The sequence below is a fragment of the Cryptomeria japonica genome, chromosome 10, assembly GCF_030272615.1.
Source record: "Cryptomeria japonica chromosome 10, Sugi_1.0, whole genome shotgun sequence".
In the NCBI taxonomy this organism is placed as follows: Eukaryota; Viridiplantae; Streptophyta; class Pinopsida; order Cupressales; family Cupressaceae; genus Cryptomeria; species Cryptomeria japonica.
In genome coordinates this window covers 465,927,232-465,949,364 of record NC_081414.1, presented here as the reverse complement: position 1 = coordinate 465,949,364, position 22,133 = coordinate 465,927,232, and the positions used below count along the sequence as shown (strand labels likewise).

Sequence of the window (22,133 nt, the reverse complement as noted above, 5' to 3'; positions counted from 1 at the left end):
GTAGAAGTAGATTGCTTTTGACCTTAACCAACAGATACAACTGTTATCACCAAATAATGCACCCTTGTCAAGTTAAACAAACTCATCTTACTGGCGAAACATTGGATGACTTCTCAAAGTGTGGGCTTTGGTAAACTAAAGTCAACCTCCAAAGAGGGCTGGTTCCCTTGGAGCTCACCTAAACTAATTGACTTGCTGAGAAAAGGGGAAGAAATGGCTTAAAACAAACCTAAAACTATTAAGATGATACACCATAAAATTTAATCACTTGTACTTACTTGAGTATACACAAGATGAATAAAAATCCAATACACAATACACAACTCAAAACCTAACAAATTATTTGCATGAGTGTTTCATAGAAAAGTCTAACATTTAAGATAGTATTCAGAAGGAAAATTTTCACAACCGAAAATTGCATAAATTTGACAAACACAAACTATGACCTACAAAAAGATGCACCACTATATAAAGGCATGGAGAATGAGATGAAAATCAAGGATAAAGAAGCTTTTATCATAGGAAAACATTAGTCATTCGTAACATTGCACAAAATACAACATATGAGAAGGTAAAATTGAGTGGTTGTAGGTGATTTTCAGTCATATCTTCCTGCTTGAGTGACTGTTTGTTCTGGGTGATAGCTCGTTGGAAGCCTCTCTATTGGGCGATTCATCATCTGGAGGCTCATGTTATTTGGTTTGGTGTGCATTTTTATCTTGCTGATCAAACTTCTCTGCTGGTCATACATTTCCAGCCAACCTTAGGGCAGCGTGCAGCATTTTCAGTGGTGATTCGATGGGGTTGTTGAGCTGGGGGTCTGATCGCCTATCCTCTAGCAATCATTTGCCGCCAGTTTGGAGTTGTTTGGTGGAGTTTTGAGTAAATTGTGTGCATTTCATTGTTGCTGGTTCATTTTGGTGGTGTTGTTAGTTTCATTTCAGTTTGATTAAGTTTGTGATTGGGTTGCAAGCTCAGTGTTTTTTCATTGTAATCACATGTAGAACTTTCTTTCTATTAGAGTTGATAATTCTCTTGTTCTAACAGTAGTTGCAGATTTCATTATTGTAAGATTGTTTCAGTAGTACTGATCAATCCCTTTGCTGCAATTTACTTGTATTTTCCACTGCATAAGTGGAAGAGGCTAGTCATGCCGCCTTTCTCTATTTGTAATGTTGTCCTCCAGCTGCATAAGCGGTTGAGATAATTGTAATGTTGTCCTCCTGCTGAATAAGCGGTGGAGTTGATAGTAATTTCCATTTCTAGTCCTCCCGCTGCATAAGCGGTAGAGTGATTGTTGTTTCAATTGTTTTGGTTTGTTCCTGGCTGGTTTACTGCCAGGAAGTTTCAGAATTTCCATCACCCGTTGTATAAGCGGAAGGGGTTGGCTTGCCGCCCAAGTTTTGTAATAATTTTCAGTATTTGCAACTAACGATCCCCTCAACACTGTATGCTCTCATCTTCCCAGATTGGGCACTTGGTGATCAGAAAGTGAAAGGGTTGCAGTTTTCAGAATTATTGTATTTTCATTGCTAACCCTAACGGGTCCTTGTTGTGTTGTAAACTGCTAAATTTCAAAAAAAAAATTGTGGGAATATTACAGTAGTATCACAGCCACTTATCCTGCCAGCCTGTGTGATAAGTGTTCTCCATGAGTGACAGAGACATCAGTTATTACAACAAAGAACAGAGAAGGAAGCATTATTGGATTCCTTCAGTCCCAGTGGAAGAGACATTTTCAAAGGTATTGAGAAACAGAGAGAAAGATGTGGATTCAGCTGATTCAGTTGATACTATGGCAGAGAGAACGTTAGATGCAAACGGGGCTGCAGAGAGAGCTGAAAAAGAAGTTTGATGCTACGATGGACATGATGTCCCAGTTGTTGGCTACATTAACTCAAAACGTTGGTGGGGTTCAAAATAAAAACACTAATGGAAATAATGTTGTAATGATCCCCCTTAATATTTTTTTGATTTTCCTAAATTACAACCAACAAAACACTCGTTAGGGTTAGGAAATGAAAATCAAATACTGTTGAAAGTAACCCTTCCACTTTCTGATCACTGAGAGCCCAATTTGGGAGGGTGAGAGCATACAGTGTTGAGGGGATCGTTAGATGCCAATAACTGAAATTGATTACAACAATCGGGCGGAAGCCAACCCCTTCCGCTTATACAGCGGGATATTGAAAACAATGCAATCACTTGGCGGTAAACCAGCCAAGGAACTGAAGAATGCAATCACTCAACTGCTTGTGCAGCGGGAGGACTAGAAATGGAAATTACTATCAACTCCACTGCTTATTCAACGGGAGGACAACATTACAATCAACTCAACCGCTTATGCAGCAAGAGGACAGCATTACAAATTGCAGATATAGGCGGCAAGCCAGCCTCTTCCACTTATGCAGTGGGAACAATGAGAAATCTAAGAGGATAGTTGTTAGTACTACTAACCAGCTTTACAATTCATTACAGAGATTTCAAAATTTATGAAATATTGCTAATCTAAGATAGGCGGCCAAGCCAGCCTCTTCCACTCAGATAGTGGGACAGCAAAAAGCCAAAATGTTGTTGTTAGTACTACTAACCAGCATTACAATGAATATAGAATTGGACAACCAAGTGCTAATTAAGAACTGACAGTTGTAACAAGAACTCCAAACATCCTCTAACAACCCAAACAATTCACACTCTCAAGAACTCGCTCAAAATCCAACTTTCAAAAAATCTGATATAAAGACAACTGGCTGGAAATGCATAAAACCAGCAACACCAGTCCACACCAAAATGCTTCTAACTCACTCAAAACTCACCCAAATCTCCCCTCAACACACCCAAACTGACAATATGCATTAAGAGACCGAGTACAAACTGGAATATAGCAGCAACATGACCCCAGACAAACAGCATGCATCCTAATGCACCCCCTAAAAAGTACGGCTAGGCTGAAAAAGGTACGATTTGCATTTAAAAATTGAAGACTCAAAACTTGGGGCTAAAAACTTACAAATTCCATCGCCCAGTGCATAGAAATAATCAGACCCAATACCCAGAATCAGCAAGAGCGCACACGAAGACTTAGGAGTGTGTTGTGCGTATCGCACACACACCCCGTCTTTGTGATAGGGGGCCCCTGTCATGTTTAATCTGCTCGATAGGAGAGAAGAAGCCCCAAATTTGGTGGACAGAAAGGGCAAGTAATGAAATCGTAAATTCCTCTTAGATGCCCAAGTTTGCTATGGCTAAGAATCAAATCGCCCAAAGTCTTCAAGTTCACGAAAACTCCAGAAGTTGAAAACTTGCAAAATAAACCAATTACCCGAAATGATTCACAGTCAAAATCGCGTGGAAGTGGTGAATGTAGCAATGTAAGGTCGCGCGTTTCAGTTGAAATGCCCAAAAGTTAGAAAACGAAATCCAAAGTGTCGCGCAATAACCCTTAGTTGGCTCGAGAATCGCAAACTTTTACAAGACAAAATCGGCATAATAGGCCGAAATGCGAGCAAAATATGGAAGAGAAAATCGCACAAAGTGAACACTCAAGCCGAAAGTTGTGAGTAATGAAGAGAGTGTTAAATTTATAAACTTTTCAAAAGCCCTCCTTAGCCCGAAAATGCGAAAATGAGGTAAAACGTTAAACTTTAAAACTTTTTTAAATGCCCTCTCAGCCCGAAAATAAGTAGGGCATTTTATAAACTTTTCAAAAACCCCCTCAGGCCGAAAAATTGCGTGAAATTTGAAAGGGCGTTTTAACAACTTTATTTGCAAAAGCCTTTCATAACCCGAAAATGTCATAAATTGTGAAAAAATATGCTTTTTGCCCGAAAATGGCCTTCTAACCCGAAAATCGCGAAAATGTGAAAAGAAAGGGCGTTTAACTAAGTCTTGCAAAATGGCCTCTTAGCCTGAAAAACGTTGAAATCGCACGAAAACCATCTTCATAGGCCTAAAACGAACACCAGTCCAAAGTCTCACGAAATGTTCATACCACCCGAAATCACTGAAAGAGTGAATATCGCAAGTGAAAAAAGGAGCTCAAACTAAACCGCACATTTTCTCTAAATAGCCTGAAAAGGAGGAGCTTGTTGTTTTTATATATATCCTAGGTCGCGCGATATTATCATGAACCAAAAATGACAAAAGACATTCACACGAAGAGGATGAAAAAACCGAAAACATAAAGCTCACAAAGCATTTGCAAATCTTGCAAAAAGGCCCAAAAGGCTGAAAATAGTTAAACTCGCCAAGGAAGTATTTACATATCGTGCAATCCACTTCATTTGGCCAAAATACTGATGAAAGGGAAAGAATCGCAAAATAGCTTCATAAGCCGAAAAAGCTTAGAGGTTGGAGAAAGGTCTATTTAGGCCGAAATATAAAAATTTCACAAAATAATGTTTCGGGCCGAAAACCTTCTTCATAGGCCGAAAACCAAAGGTCTAAATTCACCTCTATAAGTCGAAAATCACAGCAACCTCTCAGATCTTTTTTTAGGCCAAAAATCGTTCATAGGTCATCCTCATTTAGCCGAAGCTTAGGAAAGTGCCTCTATTATGCCCGAAGGTCACTTGCAGATGGGCAAATAAATCACGCAAAGTCCATAGAATGCCCGAAAAGGGGCTCATAAGATATTAATCGCACTATTCACTTTTTTATGGGCGAATCAAGAAGAGAGATCGAACTTCATGTAAGAAGTGAGAGATTCAAAAGATACATCTCACAAAGAGCTTCTTGAGCCAGACGTTAAAAAAATTTAATGTTTGTTAAATTAATTTAATTAATTTTTCAAAATTGATTTATTTAAGTGAAATCAATTGTTTGCAGGTCGCGGGACGTCATCGGAAGGAACCAGGAAAAGGCCTAAAACATCAAGGAGCCAGGCGCTGAAAGCTGAAGAAGAAGATACAGGAACGCGCTATAGGAGTGCGAGATCTGAACCGAGCATTGGGAGGTGTGCCATTGGACGACAAGCTAAAGTCCACCATCGGGATCAAAGACCAAAGAACACTCCGAATGCTGCAAGGCTATGCATTCTCGAGAAATACACAACTGGATTTAATTCCAAGAATTCAATTTTTAGAACTGAAACTGTTTTATTGTAAAACTGCCTGTGGGCCCCACTCAAGATATTTTGAAACAAAGGGGACACAGGTTAGTTATGTCCAACTACCGGATAGACTCAAATTGAATACAGACAGTTGCAGGTAGTTGAGATAGTGGTTGAATAGATGACTAAGAGTTTAATAGGCATGGGTTAAAGCTGCCAACTTCTGGGAGGCAGGTCGGGACCCTTGGATGCAATCCATTCTACCCTTCGATTCAAATTGTAAATTCTATAAAGCCAAAGGCCTTTCTTTTGTAAAGGGTTAGATAGTTAGAGTTTTGTAGTTAGATTTTAGAAGTTAAAATAGGTTAGATTTTAGGCATAGCATAGAGATGTTGCAGAAATTGTTGTAATGGCAGCTAAAGCAAATATATGAACATTGAAATATGGTGTTTGTTGTCTTTGTTTTAGTTTGTTTGCATGGTTTCCTTCAGCTGGTTAATTTTAGAGTGCAGGGATTTTAATGGTGAAGTGTAGAGGGGTATTTGATGCATTTCTGGTTCATACCATTGGGGGTCTGCTGATTGTAGGTCACCATGCACGGTTAGTTTGAACCCAAACTGTGCTTAGTTCAACTGCATGTGTTTGTCTTGGGCTGCGCCAGAATTGGGTGTCTAAAACGAGTGTCTCTGATCTGAAAATTCTTCATCCCTTGGAGCTTGCACCGTTTTTGTCTAGTTGTGAGGGTATCTCTGGCGAAACAAGAAGTGGTTTATCAAAATCTGTCTACCCGCTGCATCAGTTGTTATCATCCTTGTTCTTAGGCTTCCTGAACCCTTCCCTTTTGATTTTATTTCGTAGTCTAAGAATCACAGCAGACCACCTTGTTGCAAAACGTAAGTCCCTTTGTGCTCTTATGTAATATTCCCACTTATTTTTTTGGTTTTAAAGCACAACAAATATTACAATGCACCCGTTAAAGTTAGGAAATATAATCTCAATGCTACTGAAAAGTAACCCTTCCACTTTCTGATCACCAAGAGCCCAATGTGGGAAGGTGAGAGCATACGGTGATAAGGGGTTCGTTAGCTCACTAATCCGCTGGAAATTACAATGCAAATACAATACTGGGCAGCAAGCCAGCCCCTTCCACTTTTCAGCGGGATGAAGAACAAGAACTTGGTGGTAAACCAGCCAAGGTAACAAGAGCATAACAGAACCAAATCACTCTACCGCTTATGCAGCGGGAGGACAATATCACTCAACCACTTGCTCAGTGGGAGGACAAAACTGAATTACAAAACATACAGGCAGCTAAGCCATCCTCTTCCACTTGTTCAGTGGGAAATGCAACATAGAATGAATTGGTCAGTACTACTGAAGCAATTCTTACAAAGATAGAGATGTGAAAGAAGATCGAATGAAGTACATATCTCAAGAATTCACTAACACACTCTCACCATAAACACTACTTGCTGTTCTGAAATCAGATACAATGAAAACGCAGAACCAGTCATCCCAAAACCCACTAAAATGCTTGTAACTCTCTCAAAACTGAATGGAATCATGCCAAACCAAAAGAAAATGAAGCGTATGACATAAACAAACAAATCAATACCTTAAAACTGTGACTGGAGAGCAACAACTGCAATGCACGCAACCCAAGGCAATTCTGGAAATGGCGTTTTGGCTGAATAGTTCGATTAGCAACTGTAAATTGGAGAGTTCTCCAAATGCCACACCAATGTAGGAAAATTATTGTCTCTCCGATACACTTCCAACAAGACCTCACCCAGAATGATGCACTCAACATGCAGATAGCTACGAGCAAAATACACTTCCAGCCAACACACACCAGCAACACCAAAAAAACCAACATCACACAAATCTTCACCAACACACCCAAAAATCACCAAATAGCTCACAACTTCGAACCACAGCTAGGAGTGATGTCTCACACTTAAAACCGGAAGGAAAGATCTAGGAGGTATTCACCCTCGAAGAAGTTTGGAGTCATTCCGACAGCATAACAATGTATTTTCTCTGGATAAACAAATGAGGAGCCAAACACCTGTTTATATAGATTTTCAAGTCTGAAATTCAAATGAAACTGCCTCCAAATTCTCCTCATTCAAACTGCGTTTCATTTCATGTGGTGGACCCCAAGTGGTGCCCACTTCCCAAGTCCAAAAATCGCGCCTAGGAAGAAGACCATGATTTTGGCATGATATAACTTTGGAGTATATCGAAAATAAAGTCTCCTTATATCCATTAAATAATTCGCCTAGGCAAGACTTAGGAAAAATATCAATTTCTACACAATTCCCCATAACATCAATCAGTAATAAAATAATTAAATAATAACCTTAGGATAAGGAATAATATTTAATTAAATCGATTATAACTCCAGTATTGATTATCAACGGAATCCGGATGAGGCTGAGCAATGAGGATCACCGAATTGTGCTGGAACAGAACCAAATCCAGGACTGCCAAAAATAGAATGCCCAAACTGCCACTTACTAAAAATAGTAAGTCATGAAATAATGATCCGAAAATCGTTATCTTCGCAACCAAAGAAAGAGCTTGGCGAGCTTAGCAACTTTGTACCATCCCGACAGCCAAACCCTAACTTACTAAAAATAGTAAGTTCACATTCCACCCCTGCCAAGTCTGGTCGGAACTCCAAGGAACATGGGAACCCTTAATTCACCTTTCCACATAGCCTACGGGTCTCCGGAATAGGCCAATGGACCACTGAATGCAACATCACAAGGAAAGGGACATTACAATCTGCCCTTCCCAAAATTGCCTGTCCTCAAGCAATCGCAAGCCAAGATGTTGTAAAACCTCCTCATTCTCCCATGTAACATCCTCCACCGGTAAGTCCATCCACTTAACCAAATACTCTCAGATGGTCCTTCTCCTCAACAATCATTCCCTACCATCAAGGATGGCCTCAGGAACTAGCACCAATTCTCCCTCTTCATCCAAAGGAGGCAAATCAGAAGAGACTATCACATTGTGCCCAAGCGCCTTTTTGAGGCGTGACACATGGAAGACATTATATACTCGGCTACTCGTTGGTAGCTCCAACTCGTAAGCCACAACTCCCACTCTCCTGATGACCCTGAATGGTCCATAAAAACGTGGCTTGAGTTTTTCTGCTCCACTCTTCTTGAGAGTAGACTGTCTGAAGGACTGAAGTCTTAGGTAGACCATATCATCAACCTCAAATGAGCGCTCAATACGTTGCTGATCAGCATACAACTTCTGTTGATTCTGTGCAATCTGGAGGTTGTCCTTCAATGCCTTTAGAATAGCTTGAGGTGCTCTAATATCTCCAAACACCAAATCAGCAAAACTAGGGGCCTCATAACCGTAAAGTGCCATGAAAGGTGACATCCTAATGGACATGTGATGAGTGGAATTGTAGCAGTATTCACCAAGATGTAGCCATCTTACCCAAGCCTTTTGCTGCTCTGAAACGTAGTTCCTCAAGTAACCCTCCAACCACTTATTTACTTTTTTTGTTTGTCCATCTGTCTGGGGATGGTAACTCGTGCTTGGGGTGAGCACAGTACCACATAATCTGAAAATCTCTTGCCAGAAGGAGCTTAGGAACTTGCTGTCCCTATCACTCACAATATTTTTAGGCAACACATGTAGCATAAACACCTCACGGAAGAACAAATCAGCAACCTGAGCTTCTGTAAATGAGCTAGTGATGGCAAAAAAATGAACAAATTTTGTCAATCTATCCACCACCACATACATACAATCCTTCCCACTGGCCTTTGGCAACCCAGTGATGAAATCCATAGAGACACTTTCCCATTTTTGACTGGGAATTGGCAATGGTTGCAATAAACCAGCGGGTGTTGTGTGTTCATCCTTGTTCTTCTGACAAGTATGGCATTCCCGAATGTACTTCAAGACATCTCTCTTCAACCCTTTCCAAGAGAATCTCTCTCGGATCTGCTTGTAAGTCTTGAAAAAGCCTTGGTGGCCAGCAAGAGGAATGTCGTGAAAATTCTGCAATACCTTCTCCTTCAACTTCGATTCAGGTAGAAGAAGGATCCTTCCCTTATACAAAATCAATCCATCAACTAAACTGTACTTTTCACCATGAAAAGTGCCTTCAACAATGTTGGTTGCAAACTGATTTTTGGCATAATCACCAAGCAAAAGATCCCTCCAATCAACAGTAAGCTCACATATAGAGCTTAAATGGGGTCTCCGTGAAAGGGCATCTGCCACTAAGTTGTTCTTCCCTTTCACATACTCGATGTCGAAGTCATAAGCCTGAAGCTTACTAACCCACTTCTGTTGCCTTTCATTCAAATCTTTTTGTGCATGAAATGCTTAAGACTGTTATGACCAGTCTTAACAACGAACCTACTTCCCACCAGAAACTGCCTGGCAAAGGCATGCATTATGGCAAGCATCTCCTTGTCATAGATTGAATATAGCCTTTCAGGCCCTCTTAGCTTTCTACTTTCAAAGACAATAGGATGCTTGTCTTGCATAAGAACTGCACCAACACCTTCTCTTGACGCATCACACTGTAGTTCAAAAGGCTTGGTGAAATCTGGTAAGGCCAAAACCGGGCATGAGCTCATGATTTCCTTAAAATGATCAAACACTATTTGTGCCTTTGCAAACCACTCAAAGGCTCCTTTCTTAGTGAGATCTATGAGGGGGGTAGCCAACTGAGAATAACCCTTCACAAACCTTCTGTAAAAACCACATAGACCCAAGAATCCTTTCAAATGAGTTATGTTCTCAGGTGGTGACCAATCAAGGATAGCTCTAATCTTTTCGGGATCCACCTTCACACCCTTTGCACTGATGATGTGCCCCAAGTAGAGCAACTCCCACATTCCAAACTCACACTTAGATTCTTTGGCAAACAATGATTCAGACTCCAGAATGTTAAGAATTTCATCTAAGTGTTGTAAGTGCTCCTTCCAAGACTTGCTGAAGATGAGAATGTCATCGAAGAATATGAGCACAAACTTCCTCAATTGCTTCTGAAAGATCCTATTCATGCAGGACTAAAATGTGGCTAGAGCATTAGTCAAACCAAAAGGCATGACTAGAAATTCGAAATGCCCAAAGTGGCATCTGAAAGTAGTCTTCTCAACATCAAAAGCCCTCATTCGGATTTGATGGTAGCCCGATCTGAGGTCTATCTTGGAGAAGTACACGACACCATGCAGCTCATCAATGAGCTCATCAATCCAGGGAATGGGGTACCGATTCTTGATTGTTTTTTTATTTAAGGCTCGATAATCCACGCACATACACAGGGTCCCATCCTTCTTCTTCACCAATACAACAGTCGAGGCAAAGGGGCTCTTGCTTGGCCTAATGTAACCCATGTCTAGAAGCTCCTTAATAGCTTTCTCAATCTCATCCTTCTTCTTCTTTGGGTAACGGTAAGGAGTAATCATGATAGGCTTAGTACCTGTTGGAACCCTAAATTTTGCAATTTTTAGAATTCCAAATTCCAAGACAAGGAATAAGAAAAATTCTAAATATATATATATATATATATATTGAATAGGTACAAGTAATATGTTTTATATTTGTTGCACAATATGAAAACATAACATAAACACAATAATGGGCATAAAAAATGGACTGTGAAGCACCAAAGGGGGTATTTACATCATTTAAAGACCATTTATCCATTATATACCCATAAAATAGCCTTAAAATACCTCTAATATGCCTAAACAACTTGTAAAGTGACAATTACTTACATAAACTAAGGCAATTTCGGGATTTGGAATTATTTTTATTTAAAAGGGGGGTGTCTTTTCACCCAAAGGGCTATGAAAACCATTCAACCACATATATATGTGTGATGTAAAATGTAAAGAGGGGAGGATAGAGATACAGGAGGTGGAGGCAATTTTGTACTTTTAAAACTTTTTATCAAAAATAACCAGTTGCATTTTCTTTCTCATATGTGTTGAGAGTTAACATATTTTTAGAAGGCAGTTGCTTGTGATATTATCTAAAGGAGATAAGGTTATTTGTGTTCTTCCAATGAAATTTTGTGTTTCATATTGTAGATTTGGATCAAAAAAGATTTACTTGTTAATTGTAATTGTTCCCTGTATTTCTTCCTTGGATGGTCTCTTAAAGTTAGGGTTAAATTCATTCAAGCGGTTTACAATATAGACATTGAAGTAGAGCTCATTAGAAACAGTAACTGACAGACTCGCCGAGAGGGGGTGGGTTTAAAAACTGTCTCATAAGTTTACACAATAAAGCCTGAAGAAATATAAGACTCTGTAGCCCAAATAAGAGGAAAGGCTTTGATCATTTGTAAACAAACCCTTTAACCATACCAATTACCCTTTACTTTTAAGCATTAGGATTAGTAGAGTAGGTATAGTAGGTAATTTAGCCAAAGTGTAACATATATACTTTTGTAAGATACATAGATCAATACACACATCTGAAATCAGTTTGTTTAAGAAACTTAAGCCATTCTGAGACTAGGAGATATCAGATTAAGACACTAAATCTGCTATAAAAAGCATTAGTTGAAGGAACAACTAGTGAGTAGGTATACCCGCCTAGGTCCTGCAGAGCCTAAAGTGAGAGAGTTAGTAACCAAATAGGTTCACTCTATAAGTTGGCCAAGTCAATTGGAGGGTTTGATCATAGGAGTTGGCATTTCCTTAGAACCTATCCAATCTGTTGATTTGAGACGCAACAGTACCCTCTTCCAACTCAATGATATGTTCAGTACTGTGCTCAGGCGGCCTACCCGAGGGTGGAGTCTCAACCACCTTGCTCCTCTTTGAAATCAAAGCTTGAATGTCTTCAGGATAGCTTCTCCTTTCTTCAGATGAGTGGGATGGCATGACCATACTGTTTAGTCCTAAATGTTTAGTTGGTGAATAATCAGATAACACAGTATCTCCAACACGTACCAAGTATTCATGGAACAGAACAATTGTACATCATAACATAAATGACAAATGATAATAATTAGACCAGAAAGTTATATCTTTATTCCAATGTCCAGAATTGTCCATACATAATTTCCCCTGCCAAGGTTCCAACCAAACAATATAAAGACCCGACAGTTGGCCAAGTTGCCAACCGTCACCAACTCCCAACTACTTGACGGGAACCTCTCGGCAACAAACATAAACATAACACAACATAACACACTTATAAATATTATTCTTAATAACATATGTTATTTACCCAACATTAGCCCCCCCAAAAACGTAGTCGTCTTCCAGACGACTCAGACAAGAGAAACTAAATTATATAAAACATAGCTAAGACCGAGAAGAGGGAGGAGGCATCCCTGTAGTGGCCGCAGGAGGAGGTTGTTGTCCGGCCTGAAGTTTCAGGTTCTTTTCCGCCAGCAGCTGCCGTTCCCGTGCTTTCTTTACCATGTGAGCAGCTTCCAATAGATTTTTATCTTGCTGTTTCAGCTGTAAGGTGAGCTCTGCCACTTGGGCTGCTAATGCCTCCAAGTCACTCGTACCAGTTTCTGTTGGTACCGTACCAGGTTCTACCTCCAAGTCACCCGTACCAGTTTTTGTTGGTATCGTACCAGTTTCTATTGGTACCGTATCGGTTTCTGATGGTACCGTACTGGTTCCTGTTGGTACCGTACCGTTTTTTGTTGGCATCGTACCAGTACATGTTTGCACCGTACCAATTCTTGTTAGCACCATACCAATTCATGTCGTACCAGTACATGTTGGCACCGTACCATTACATGTTGGCACCGTACCAATACATGTTGATGTTGTACCAGACTACCAGTACTTACTGGTACCGTACCAATGTCTTCCGTACCAGAACCTGGATATGTCATACCAATTCCTTGCTCGACCATTATGTCTTTTCCTGGTACGACCTCCCCTGCCACTGTCTGGTCTACCGTACTAATACCCTCTGTGGTTTCTGACGCAAGTACTAGTTTCTGTGGTAATGATACCCATCGTTGCGCTGGTGGTTCCCCTTCATTGATTTTCCGGAACAACACCCCTACTGGTCGTACATCTCTACAAGGCTGACCACCGTTAGTGCTTCCTGTGGTACCAAGTGTGCCGAAGATAATTTCGAGGGTGTGAATTTTACCCTCGTACTTTTACATTGAGCCCGCAATCCTCCCTGTTGCTCCTCCTCTTCCTCTTCTTCCTACTGCCACAACTTTGTTTCCTCTTCCTCCTCCACAGCTGTGTGTCCTGACAGATGGAACCCCTCATCACCGCTTTCCTGCTCTTTCGTCTCTTCCACCTCCTCCGAATCCTCTGTGCTGCTAAACTCTTCAATCTCCATGGATGTGTCCAGTTTCCTCCTTTTTCTTGTCGGTTGCACTGTGTAGTGTACCTGCCAAATCAAATGGGGGTTTGGGGCAACACCCCCAACGGGGTCAAGGGGCAGCGCCCCTTGCAGGGGTTTGGGGGCAGAGCCCCTTGCGGGGTCGAGGGGCATCGCCCCTCGTAGGGTCCCAGGGCACACTCCCTGTCGCGGTACAAGGTGGGGTCGAGGGGCAATGTCCCCGCCACCAACACCAAATTACAACCTTCAAACCCACACGAAACTCCATGGCGTGCATCAATTTTCTTCTTTTTTAAGACGTCAAGAACAAGGCCAAAGAAGTTAAAATTCTGATCAAGGTGCATTCTCCCCTACGGGAATTGTGTTTTCTGACTTGTTCTTTTGTACAGACTTGTGCTTCTCTCTTGGTTGTACGATGCATAGGTGTGTGGCTTGAGACTCCCTTCATCCAACTCAAAGTTGATGCCTTCGAGTTTTTGATATATTGCTTCCTTGACCGTACGGTATTTCTCCTGTGGTCCGTACGGATTTCTCTTGGTTGTCGTACGGCCTCCACCTTTGGTTGTCGTACCTATAGCATGGTCGAACGACCTCTCCCTGATTGCATCCCTGTATACCGTATGATGCCTCATGTACGATGTCTGTATGGCTTTCATGCATGTCGTACGATGTCTCTTGTGCCATATCCGTCGTACGGTTTCACCGTACCCTTTTCTCTATGTAGTTTATGTTGTATGATGTACGGATCAAATGAACGGACTACACCGTACGGAATGGTTGGATGAGGTACGTCGTACGGGTGAGGTACACCGTACGGGTTGATGCTTTGTCATGCGTCGTACGGAATTGTGCTCTGTCATGGGTCGTACGGACTCCTCGCCTTGTCGTATGGAATGGTGCTCCGCGCCTATGTTTCGATCATACTTGTTGACCGTACAATGTACGGTATTTCTGCTTCTAACATTTTATTGATCTCCTCATTTACTTTGGCTGCGATTTTTGTTCATCCTGTATGGCCTCCTTCGTACCGATTGGGCTCCTAGTACGAGGGTTATGCGATGCACGCGTAGCTCCGACGGTACCCCCTTCAAGTCCTTGTAGGTCCAGGCAAAGACGTCTTTATATTCCAGAAATATCTTGAAGGTCGTTGCCTTTATCATGGGGTTCCAGTCATCTCCTACAAGTATCACCTGTGGTTCTGCCTCATTGCCCAGATTAACCTTCTCCACACCCCATTCCTCGTACTTGATGGGTTTATCTCGTTCAAACTGGTGGGTTGGCGTGTCGTCCATCCGTGCCATTCCCTCTTGGTATCTACCGTACTCCAGGGAAAAGGTTTTATGCAGTGCCTGGAATTGGCTATATGTTGGGAAGGTACTATGTGTCCGGGAGGTACCGTACACTCATGGTCTAGTCGGGCCCCTGTCAACCGGGCTTTGGTCACCTTCGCTTCTATAGTCCCTCCTTCCCGGGGTTTCCGGATCTGACCTTCCTATTTTGATGCCCTCTGACAAGGACAAATTTTTAATGCCAGACAACGTTGCTTCAAAAATAGTGGCAATTTCCTCGTGCAGGTCTCGTACCGCCTCCTCTCCTTGTTCGGAAAATTCCGATTGGGTGCTTTGTGATTCGGCTCTGGAGTCTTCTTCACTTGACGTCAAGTGTGGATCCTGGTCAGCAAGATCTTCTTACGCTACGTTTGGAAGTGGCAGGTTCCTGGCGAACTCGGCCAACTCCTTCCACGTACACGATTTTTGCCTCTCCCGACTACGACTCCGACTTTTGCTATGTTTCTCCGGACTCCTTGAGTCGGCAACCTCCCTTAGTCGCCGTCTCCTGTCGGCCTGTTGTTTTATGCGGAGAGATCTCCGTACAGTTCCCTCGTCTACTCCTTCGGTAGCAGTGGTACGTCTATCTTTGTTCGGTCGTAGGGGCATCAAGTGCCAGAGGTACGGCGCCAACTTGCCTCCCTCTCCTCTTCCTCCCTACAACTTCGTTCCTCGTACCGTCGGAGAACTTGTTGCCGCCAAAGTTCCTTTGCCGTTTCCTCCCTTTGGTCTTGGAGTGCAATCAAATTTCTGGCGAGTAAGCTTGGAATACTCCCAAGTAGGTGAAAGACGGGGGTGCTGACGGTGAGTTCACCACGTGTCGTGCCTTCCGAGATGGCTCTCCTGAGCCTCTCGCTGCATGTACTGCATGACCGACACGTCCCACAACTCCACCAAGTATGCCGTCAACTGATCCTCTCATTCCTCTTCCGCGATACTCTCTTCGTGCGTGTCGTTGTCCATGACAATTAATTGCTGGTTAAATGGTCGGCCCATTAATTGCTTCCGCCTGCCGCCATAGTTATCTCCAGGTTCGTTCAGGCAACGGCGCCAAAATGTTTAGTCCTAAATGTATAGTTGGTGAATAATCAGATAACACAGTATCTCCTGCACATACCAAGTATTCATGAAACAGAACAATTGTACATCATAACATAAATGACAAATGATAATAATTAGACCAGAAAGTTATATCTTTATTCCAATGTCCAGAATTGTCCATACATAATCTCCCATGCCGAGGTTCCAACCAAACAATATAAAGACCCAACGGTTGGGCAAGTTGCCAACCGTTACCAACTCCCAACTACCCAACGGGAACCTCTCGACGACAAACATAAACATAACACACTTATAAATATTATTCTTACTAACATACGTTATTTACCCCTAACACATACACTCAGGAGATCTTCTAAGTGGCGGATTTCCAAAGACCTTGCTCTTGTCTGTGATTAGAGCTTGAATATCAGTAGTGTAGCTGCCCTTGTCTTCTAATGGGTTTGATGGCATTAACACACATTCTGCTGCCCACTCTACTTGGTTATGACGGATCAGCCTCTCCATCCTCTTCAAGGATACAATCCGGGGACCCCCATTAGACATCCCTCGCAAAACCACCTTCTTCCCTTCAGTCATGAACTTAAACTCCATGGTTTGCAAGTTAAGAGTGATCTCACCAAAAGATCGCAGCCACTAAATGCCAAGGACCACATCATCGGTCCCTCCAATATTGACAACATAGAAGTCATCCTTGACTTCATAATTACCAAGCTTCATTGACATGTTCGACACCATCCATTTACAACAAATTGTTGATCCATCAGCCACCATGACCTTGAAGTCTTCAACATCATTAGTGATAAGACCTCTCTTGGCAACAATCCTAGCGTCAATGAAGTTGTGTGTTGCTCTAGTATCAATTAGAGCAACAAGTCGGTGCTCTCCCAATGCTCCTCAAACTCTGAATGATTCATTCTTGTGGAAGCTAGAGAGTTGGACAACTATACCCTTATCATCTTGATCACTTTCAGGCCCTTCTGGAGCCTCTTCATACTCACTTTCCTCCGAATCAAGTTGTTGTTCTAAATTTTCAGAATCTCATCCATCAGCTGAATATGCTTCCATTTGCCGAGCATTACCCTTTCCAAGGCATCTATGACCCGGAACCCAAGGTTCCTTGCATGAATAGCACAAATTCTTCCTCCGAAGTTCTTGACGGAGCTCATCATCCATCCAGGGAGGGAACTTCTTAGGCTGATTAGAAAATTTCTTCTTGTCTTTACGGAATGGGAAAGGCTTTGACTGAAATTTAGACTTAGGGGCAGCCAACTCCATGCTTCTAGCCTCCTTGATTGCATCAGCCAAGGTGGGCGGGTCAAAGGCTTTTACCCAACCTCTCAATGGTTCTTCAAGTCCTTCAGTGAATAGAACCACCAATCTTTTCTCCGAGATACTACTAACCATAACTGAAAGACTCTGAAATTTAGTTATGAAGGTGTCCACAGAACCCTGTTGTTTGAGTTGTGCTAGCTCTCTAAACTTCACCTCCGAATCCTTGGTATCAAATCTTTCTATCAACTTGTTGGTGAATTCAGCATAGGTATGGATCAAGTTGTGACCAAGGGTGATCAACCCATGGTACCACCATTCATGAGCAGCTCCATCTAGGTGCAAGGTGGCGAACTTGATGGCCTCTTATTCGGGCATAGGTCTCAAGGACAAGTAGTTGTCCAACTTCTGCCCCCAAGCTCTAGCCGTGCTCACACTGCTCCCATCAAAGTGTGCTAGAGTGACCTTCCCAAGGGCCTGTTGAAAATCTCTGGGAGTGGAGTAACGATTATCACATCTCCCTTCCCTTCTCTTCTTTTGATTCAAGAATTGGTCAAGGGACAAAGCATTTCGAATCTCTTGGGGAAATGCTGCATACTCCACAAAGTTGGCCCAAATCTCCTCAGCTACAAGAACTTCCACTTCAGGAGGCGGTGTTTCCCTTGGAAGGAAAACAGGTTGCAATGGCCTAGTCACCGATCCAACAGGCATTCCATTATTATGGCTGCCATTGTTGCTGCCATTCCCATTACCACCGGAGTTGTTGGAAGTACTGGCATTATTACCACTCATATTCTAATTTAGATATCAATTATGCCCTCCTCCAGCACTCTGCCTAAAGGTGGCTATCATCTGGGACATCATGTCCATCATAGTGTCAAATTTCTTCTCTATTTTCTCTACAGCCATAACTATTTCATTCTGTCCAAATAGTCTTTTTCACCATTGAATCTACTGAGTCCTCTGAATCAACTTCCTTATCTTTGTTTCTCAATACTTCTGAAAAAGTCTCTTCAAAAGGCACTGCAAGAATCTGATATTGCTGGCGTCTCTGTTATCTGTTGTAGTAGCGGACGTCTCTGTCACTCATGGAGAACTCTGTTTACCCTGACTTCACAGGCTGGCAGGAAAAACCAGCTCTGATACCACTGTAATATTCCCACTTATTTTTTCGGTTTTCAAGCACAACAAATATTACAATGCACCCGTTAAAGTTAGGAAATATAATCCCAATGCTACTGAAAAGTAACCCTTCCACTTTCTGATCACCAAGAGCCCAATGTGGGAAGGTGAGAGCATATGGTGATAAGGGGTTCGTTAGCTCACTAATCCGTTGGAAATTACAATGCAAATACAATACTGGGCGGCAAGCCAGCCCCTTCCACTTTTCAGCGAGATCAAGAACAAGAACTTGGCGGTAAACCAGCCAAGGTAACAAGAGCATAACAAAATCGAATCACTCTACCGCTTATGCAGCGGGAGGACTTTTACATAAAACTATCACTCAACCGCATATTTCAGCGGGAGGACAATATTACTCAACCACTTGCTCAGTGGGAGGACAAAACTGAATTACAAAACATACAGGCGGCTAAGCCATCCTCTTCCTCTTGTTTAGCGGGAAATGCAGCATAGAATGAATTGGTCAGTACTACTGAAAAATATGCCTGCAAATATGTGTTTACACACCCATAACTAAAAATTGCAGTTAGCACAAAAAACATTGATGATGAATTCCTATTTCCATATTTCTAGATGCTCTGAACGTCATAATTTTAAAACTATCACCTCATGTCAAAAGTTTTTTTTTATAGAAACTTAATTCCAAAGTTCAATTTAACTTAGAAAAGGAAAACTTTACAAAATTTAAATATGTTTTTGGTCATAATCACAAGAAATGAATTTAGAAACTAAACAATTAATCTATAATGGAGAAATGAGAATAGATTGTTCAAAAAAATGTGTATCGCTGATACTAATGATAAAATTGAGAAAAAGTCTTAAAAAATAAAATTCCTTGTTTCAAGTATGCAAAACTGAGACTAAAATTAGAAGGGAGAAAAAACCTAAACATTTATGATATGCCCAAGATATGGCAACAAAAGCAGTATAGGTTAAGAACACTTACAGCAAGGCAAATGGGTCCTGCATGTAGTGTCAAATTCTGCTTTGTAGGCCCTCCATTTCGAAACTCGTGACTTGGAAAAATAATCCAAAAACCAACCATAGGATCAAAGCTAATCCATCCATGAACTCCTCCATCCTTATTATCCAATGAATATTGATACTTGTCATCCACCTGTTTGTGCATGAAACATGTAAATTTCAATGGTAATCCTCAAGGAGACACTTAGAAAGGGTTAAGTGACAATGAAAGATAAATCCATATATAATTAAAGTACAATATACCTTTGGATTAAGGCCAATGGTCATTTGATTCCTACTCCATGGAAGGAAATTTGCACTATCCATATCTATTTTTGGGGCTACTAGATTTTGAGCTTTAATGAGTTGTACTACTTCAAGTTATAACCCTTTTATTTCCTTCTAGTGGAATGATCCTATACAACCAGCATTTTTTGGTAATAAACTTCTATATATAATGTTTGTTGAACTAAGGAATCTTTGTTTGAAAAAAGGAGAGAAGCTTAATTTTCGTCTCACTCAAGATAATAATTTATCAATTTAACAATAATCAATAGTTAGCCACCATGATTCTCATATTTCTATATGGTTTCAAAGTTGCTCTCTATTTGTATGACATAAAATTAATGTCCTTCCATTATTTGACATGGCCCTCTAAACCACTCAAAAGAATCTTGCAAGAAAGAAATTAAAATACAAATCTATCATCCTACAATTTTAGTAGCATAAGAGATGCCACCATGAGAATCACAAGAACAAACAATTTATGATATTAAGTCCAAATAAGGCATATGGACACAAGCGTATATTTTACCAAGCATTGTTTGCAAACAAAAGAAGGGTTATTGCCATGATGAAACAAAATGGGTTGAAGAATGGGGAACTGAGGAGGTAGATATGCTTGAGAAAACATGAGCCTTTAGGGACTTGATATAAAAGAAAGTAAGAGAATAACCGTGGTAGAATAATCATGAGAGGTTGAGCTTCTATTAATGCGAGATCAATCTAATGATCACCTACACAAAACACAATTATTTCCAAGAGAATCTCCACAAGTAAAAGAACTAATTTTTCAATTCAAGATAAGTTTTCATTACCTAGCACATCAAATTGGGAGATGGGAAAAATAAATGGAGAATAACTTTACTTGTAAAGGGGAAAGTAACAATGGAAGATCATCAGTGAGATTTGTTAGCAATATTGTGGATTCATCACCTAGTGATGGATGATCATCTTTAGTGTTTGCAGATGTTTGGAGGTTCTCTTAGATCTTGTTGTTGTAGAACGGTTCTTTCACATTTGCAACCTCACTATTTGGATATGGTTATCTTCATGTGATTGGAAATGTTGATTCTTGGTTTAGTATTATGTCATGGTACACTTTTGAATCTAGATTTGAGCTTTGACATTATGCAAATTCTCTTTGACTAGGATGTTTACATTGTTGCATAAGATCTCCTAGGAGGATATGGTTAGATCATGATGTCATTCAATTGAATTCCCGATTCCATGGTTGGAGATTGATAGTTCATCTTGTTTGGTTCTCTTTGTATTGAGTTCTTTAATCATTTGTTCGGTGATTCACGATAATGCTTGTTGCATTTGGAACCTAGAATGGATTGTTTTGTTACGAGTGCTCATGGCTACTTTGAGAATTAGGTGAAGCTAGTGTTCTATTGTGATTAGGGACATGTGTTGAGATGGTATGTGGTTTCAGCAAGAAGACTGAGGAGCTTTCACCTAGTATGGACTTGAGAGGAGATTGTTCTTGGAGTGAGTCATGATGACTTGGTTATCCTGGGGGAGCATTCTCATTCCCCACTCTTAGTCTACTCAGCAGTTTATCATTTGAGAGTTATTGCCCATTTTTGCTTTCAGATGAGTTATGTTTTATGCTTTATCTTTCATATATATGGAACTTTAGCTATGGATAGATGGGTAGTTTTGGAGGATTCATTTTGGAGGGATGGAAAGCATGGTTATCTCCTTGAGTATAAGAGTTGATATTATGATGTCATTGAGGATCTTAGGAGATGTTTTCTTGGGTGATTTCCTTTTTGGGAATGGATATTTTGAGTTTGATTTCCTTGGTTTGAGAGGCTTACATCCATGTTGGCATTACGCATGATACATATGTTTGTTTGATCTAAGTTATTGAAAGGGTTGAGTAATACATATGTTTGTTTGATCTAAGAGATTGAAAGGGTTGAGTATTGTTATGGCTTTTTACTTGGGGTTGTAAAGAGATCATTTTTGACACAACGTTTCTCTTTGAGGTGTTGATAGAAGGACATGTTATGGTTTATAGGCTTTCTCTCTTCATTCTATGGTTTCTTCTAGCAATTTATTGTTTATATGATTTAGGAGAATGATGACATATTGTGAGAGAGTATGCAGAATTTGGGTTGCATGTGTGGATCATTGTGTTTGTCCTTGGTACTACATTTTGATTACTTATCACAACTTGATTTGAATATTGATTGGTAGACTTGATATGCCTTGAGCTTATTTTCAGATTTGACATTACACATGTATTGGGAGTTCTTGGATGTATGCTCTTCATTGACAAGTTTTATAAATTGAGCTTGGTTATAGTTTATGGGTTGATATGTTCTTGGCATGAGTTTGTTGATGTTGTTGATACCTTAGAGGTATGGATGGTTGGATGTATTGGCATGTGTAGTGGATGCTATTTCCAATCATGTGGGTGTTTTGCCTTATGACAATAGCTTGGAGCCTTTGTTATCACTTGGATTTGATGCTTGTGTTCTTGGATTGGTGCATCTTCACCTTGGCTTGTTCCTTTTCTTCCATAGGTGGCACATTGGAGGATGAGAGGAGTCTTGCTTGAGATGGTGGTCACTTTGATTTTATTGCAAGTACCTTGATGGAGAACGAGAGCATGTTGGAGATTATGGTTATAATGATGTATTTCATTGATTGATGCTTATGCA

General features: G+C 40.9%; 1 protein-coding gene across 2 annotated transcripts in view; it reads right to left on the bottom strand.

The window, feature by feature from the left end:
* Nucleotides 1-22,133, bottom strand: part of LOC131063388 (probable rhamnogalacturonate lyase B) — a 263,290-nt gene that overhangs the window by 234,192 nt on the left and 6,965 nt on the right. For both annotated transcript variants that reach the window (XM_057997194.2, XM_057997193.2), the window contains exon 7: nucleotides 19,163-19,333. In XM_057997194.2, coding sequence (XP_057853177.1) covers nucleotides 19,163-19,333 — 171 coding nt within the window. The remainder of the gene's footprint in view (nucleotides 1-19,162; nucleotides 19,334-22,133) is intronic.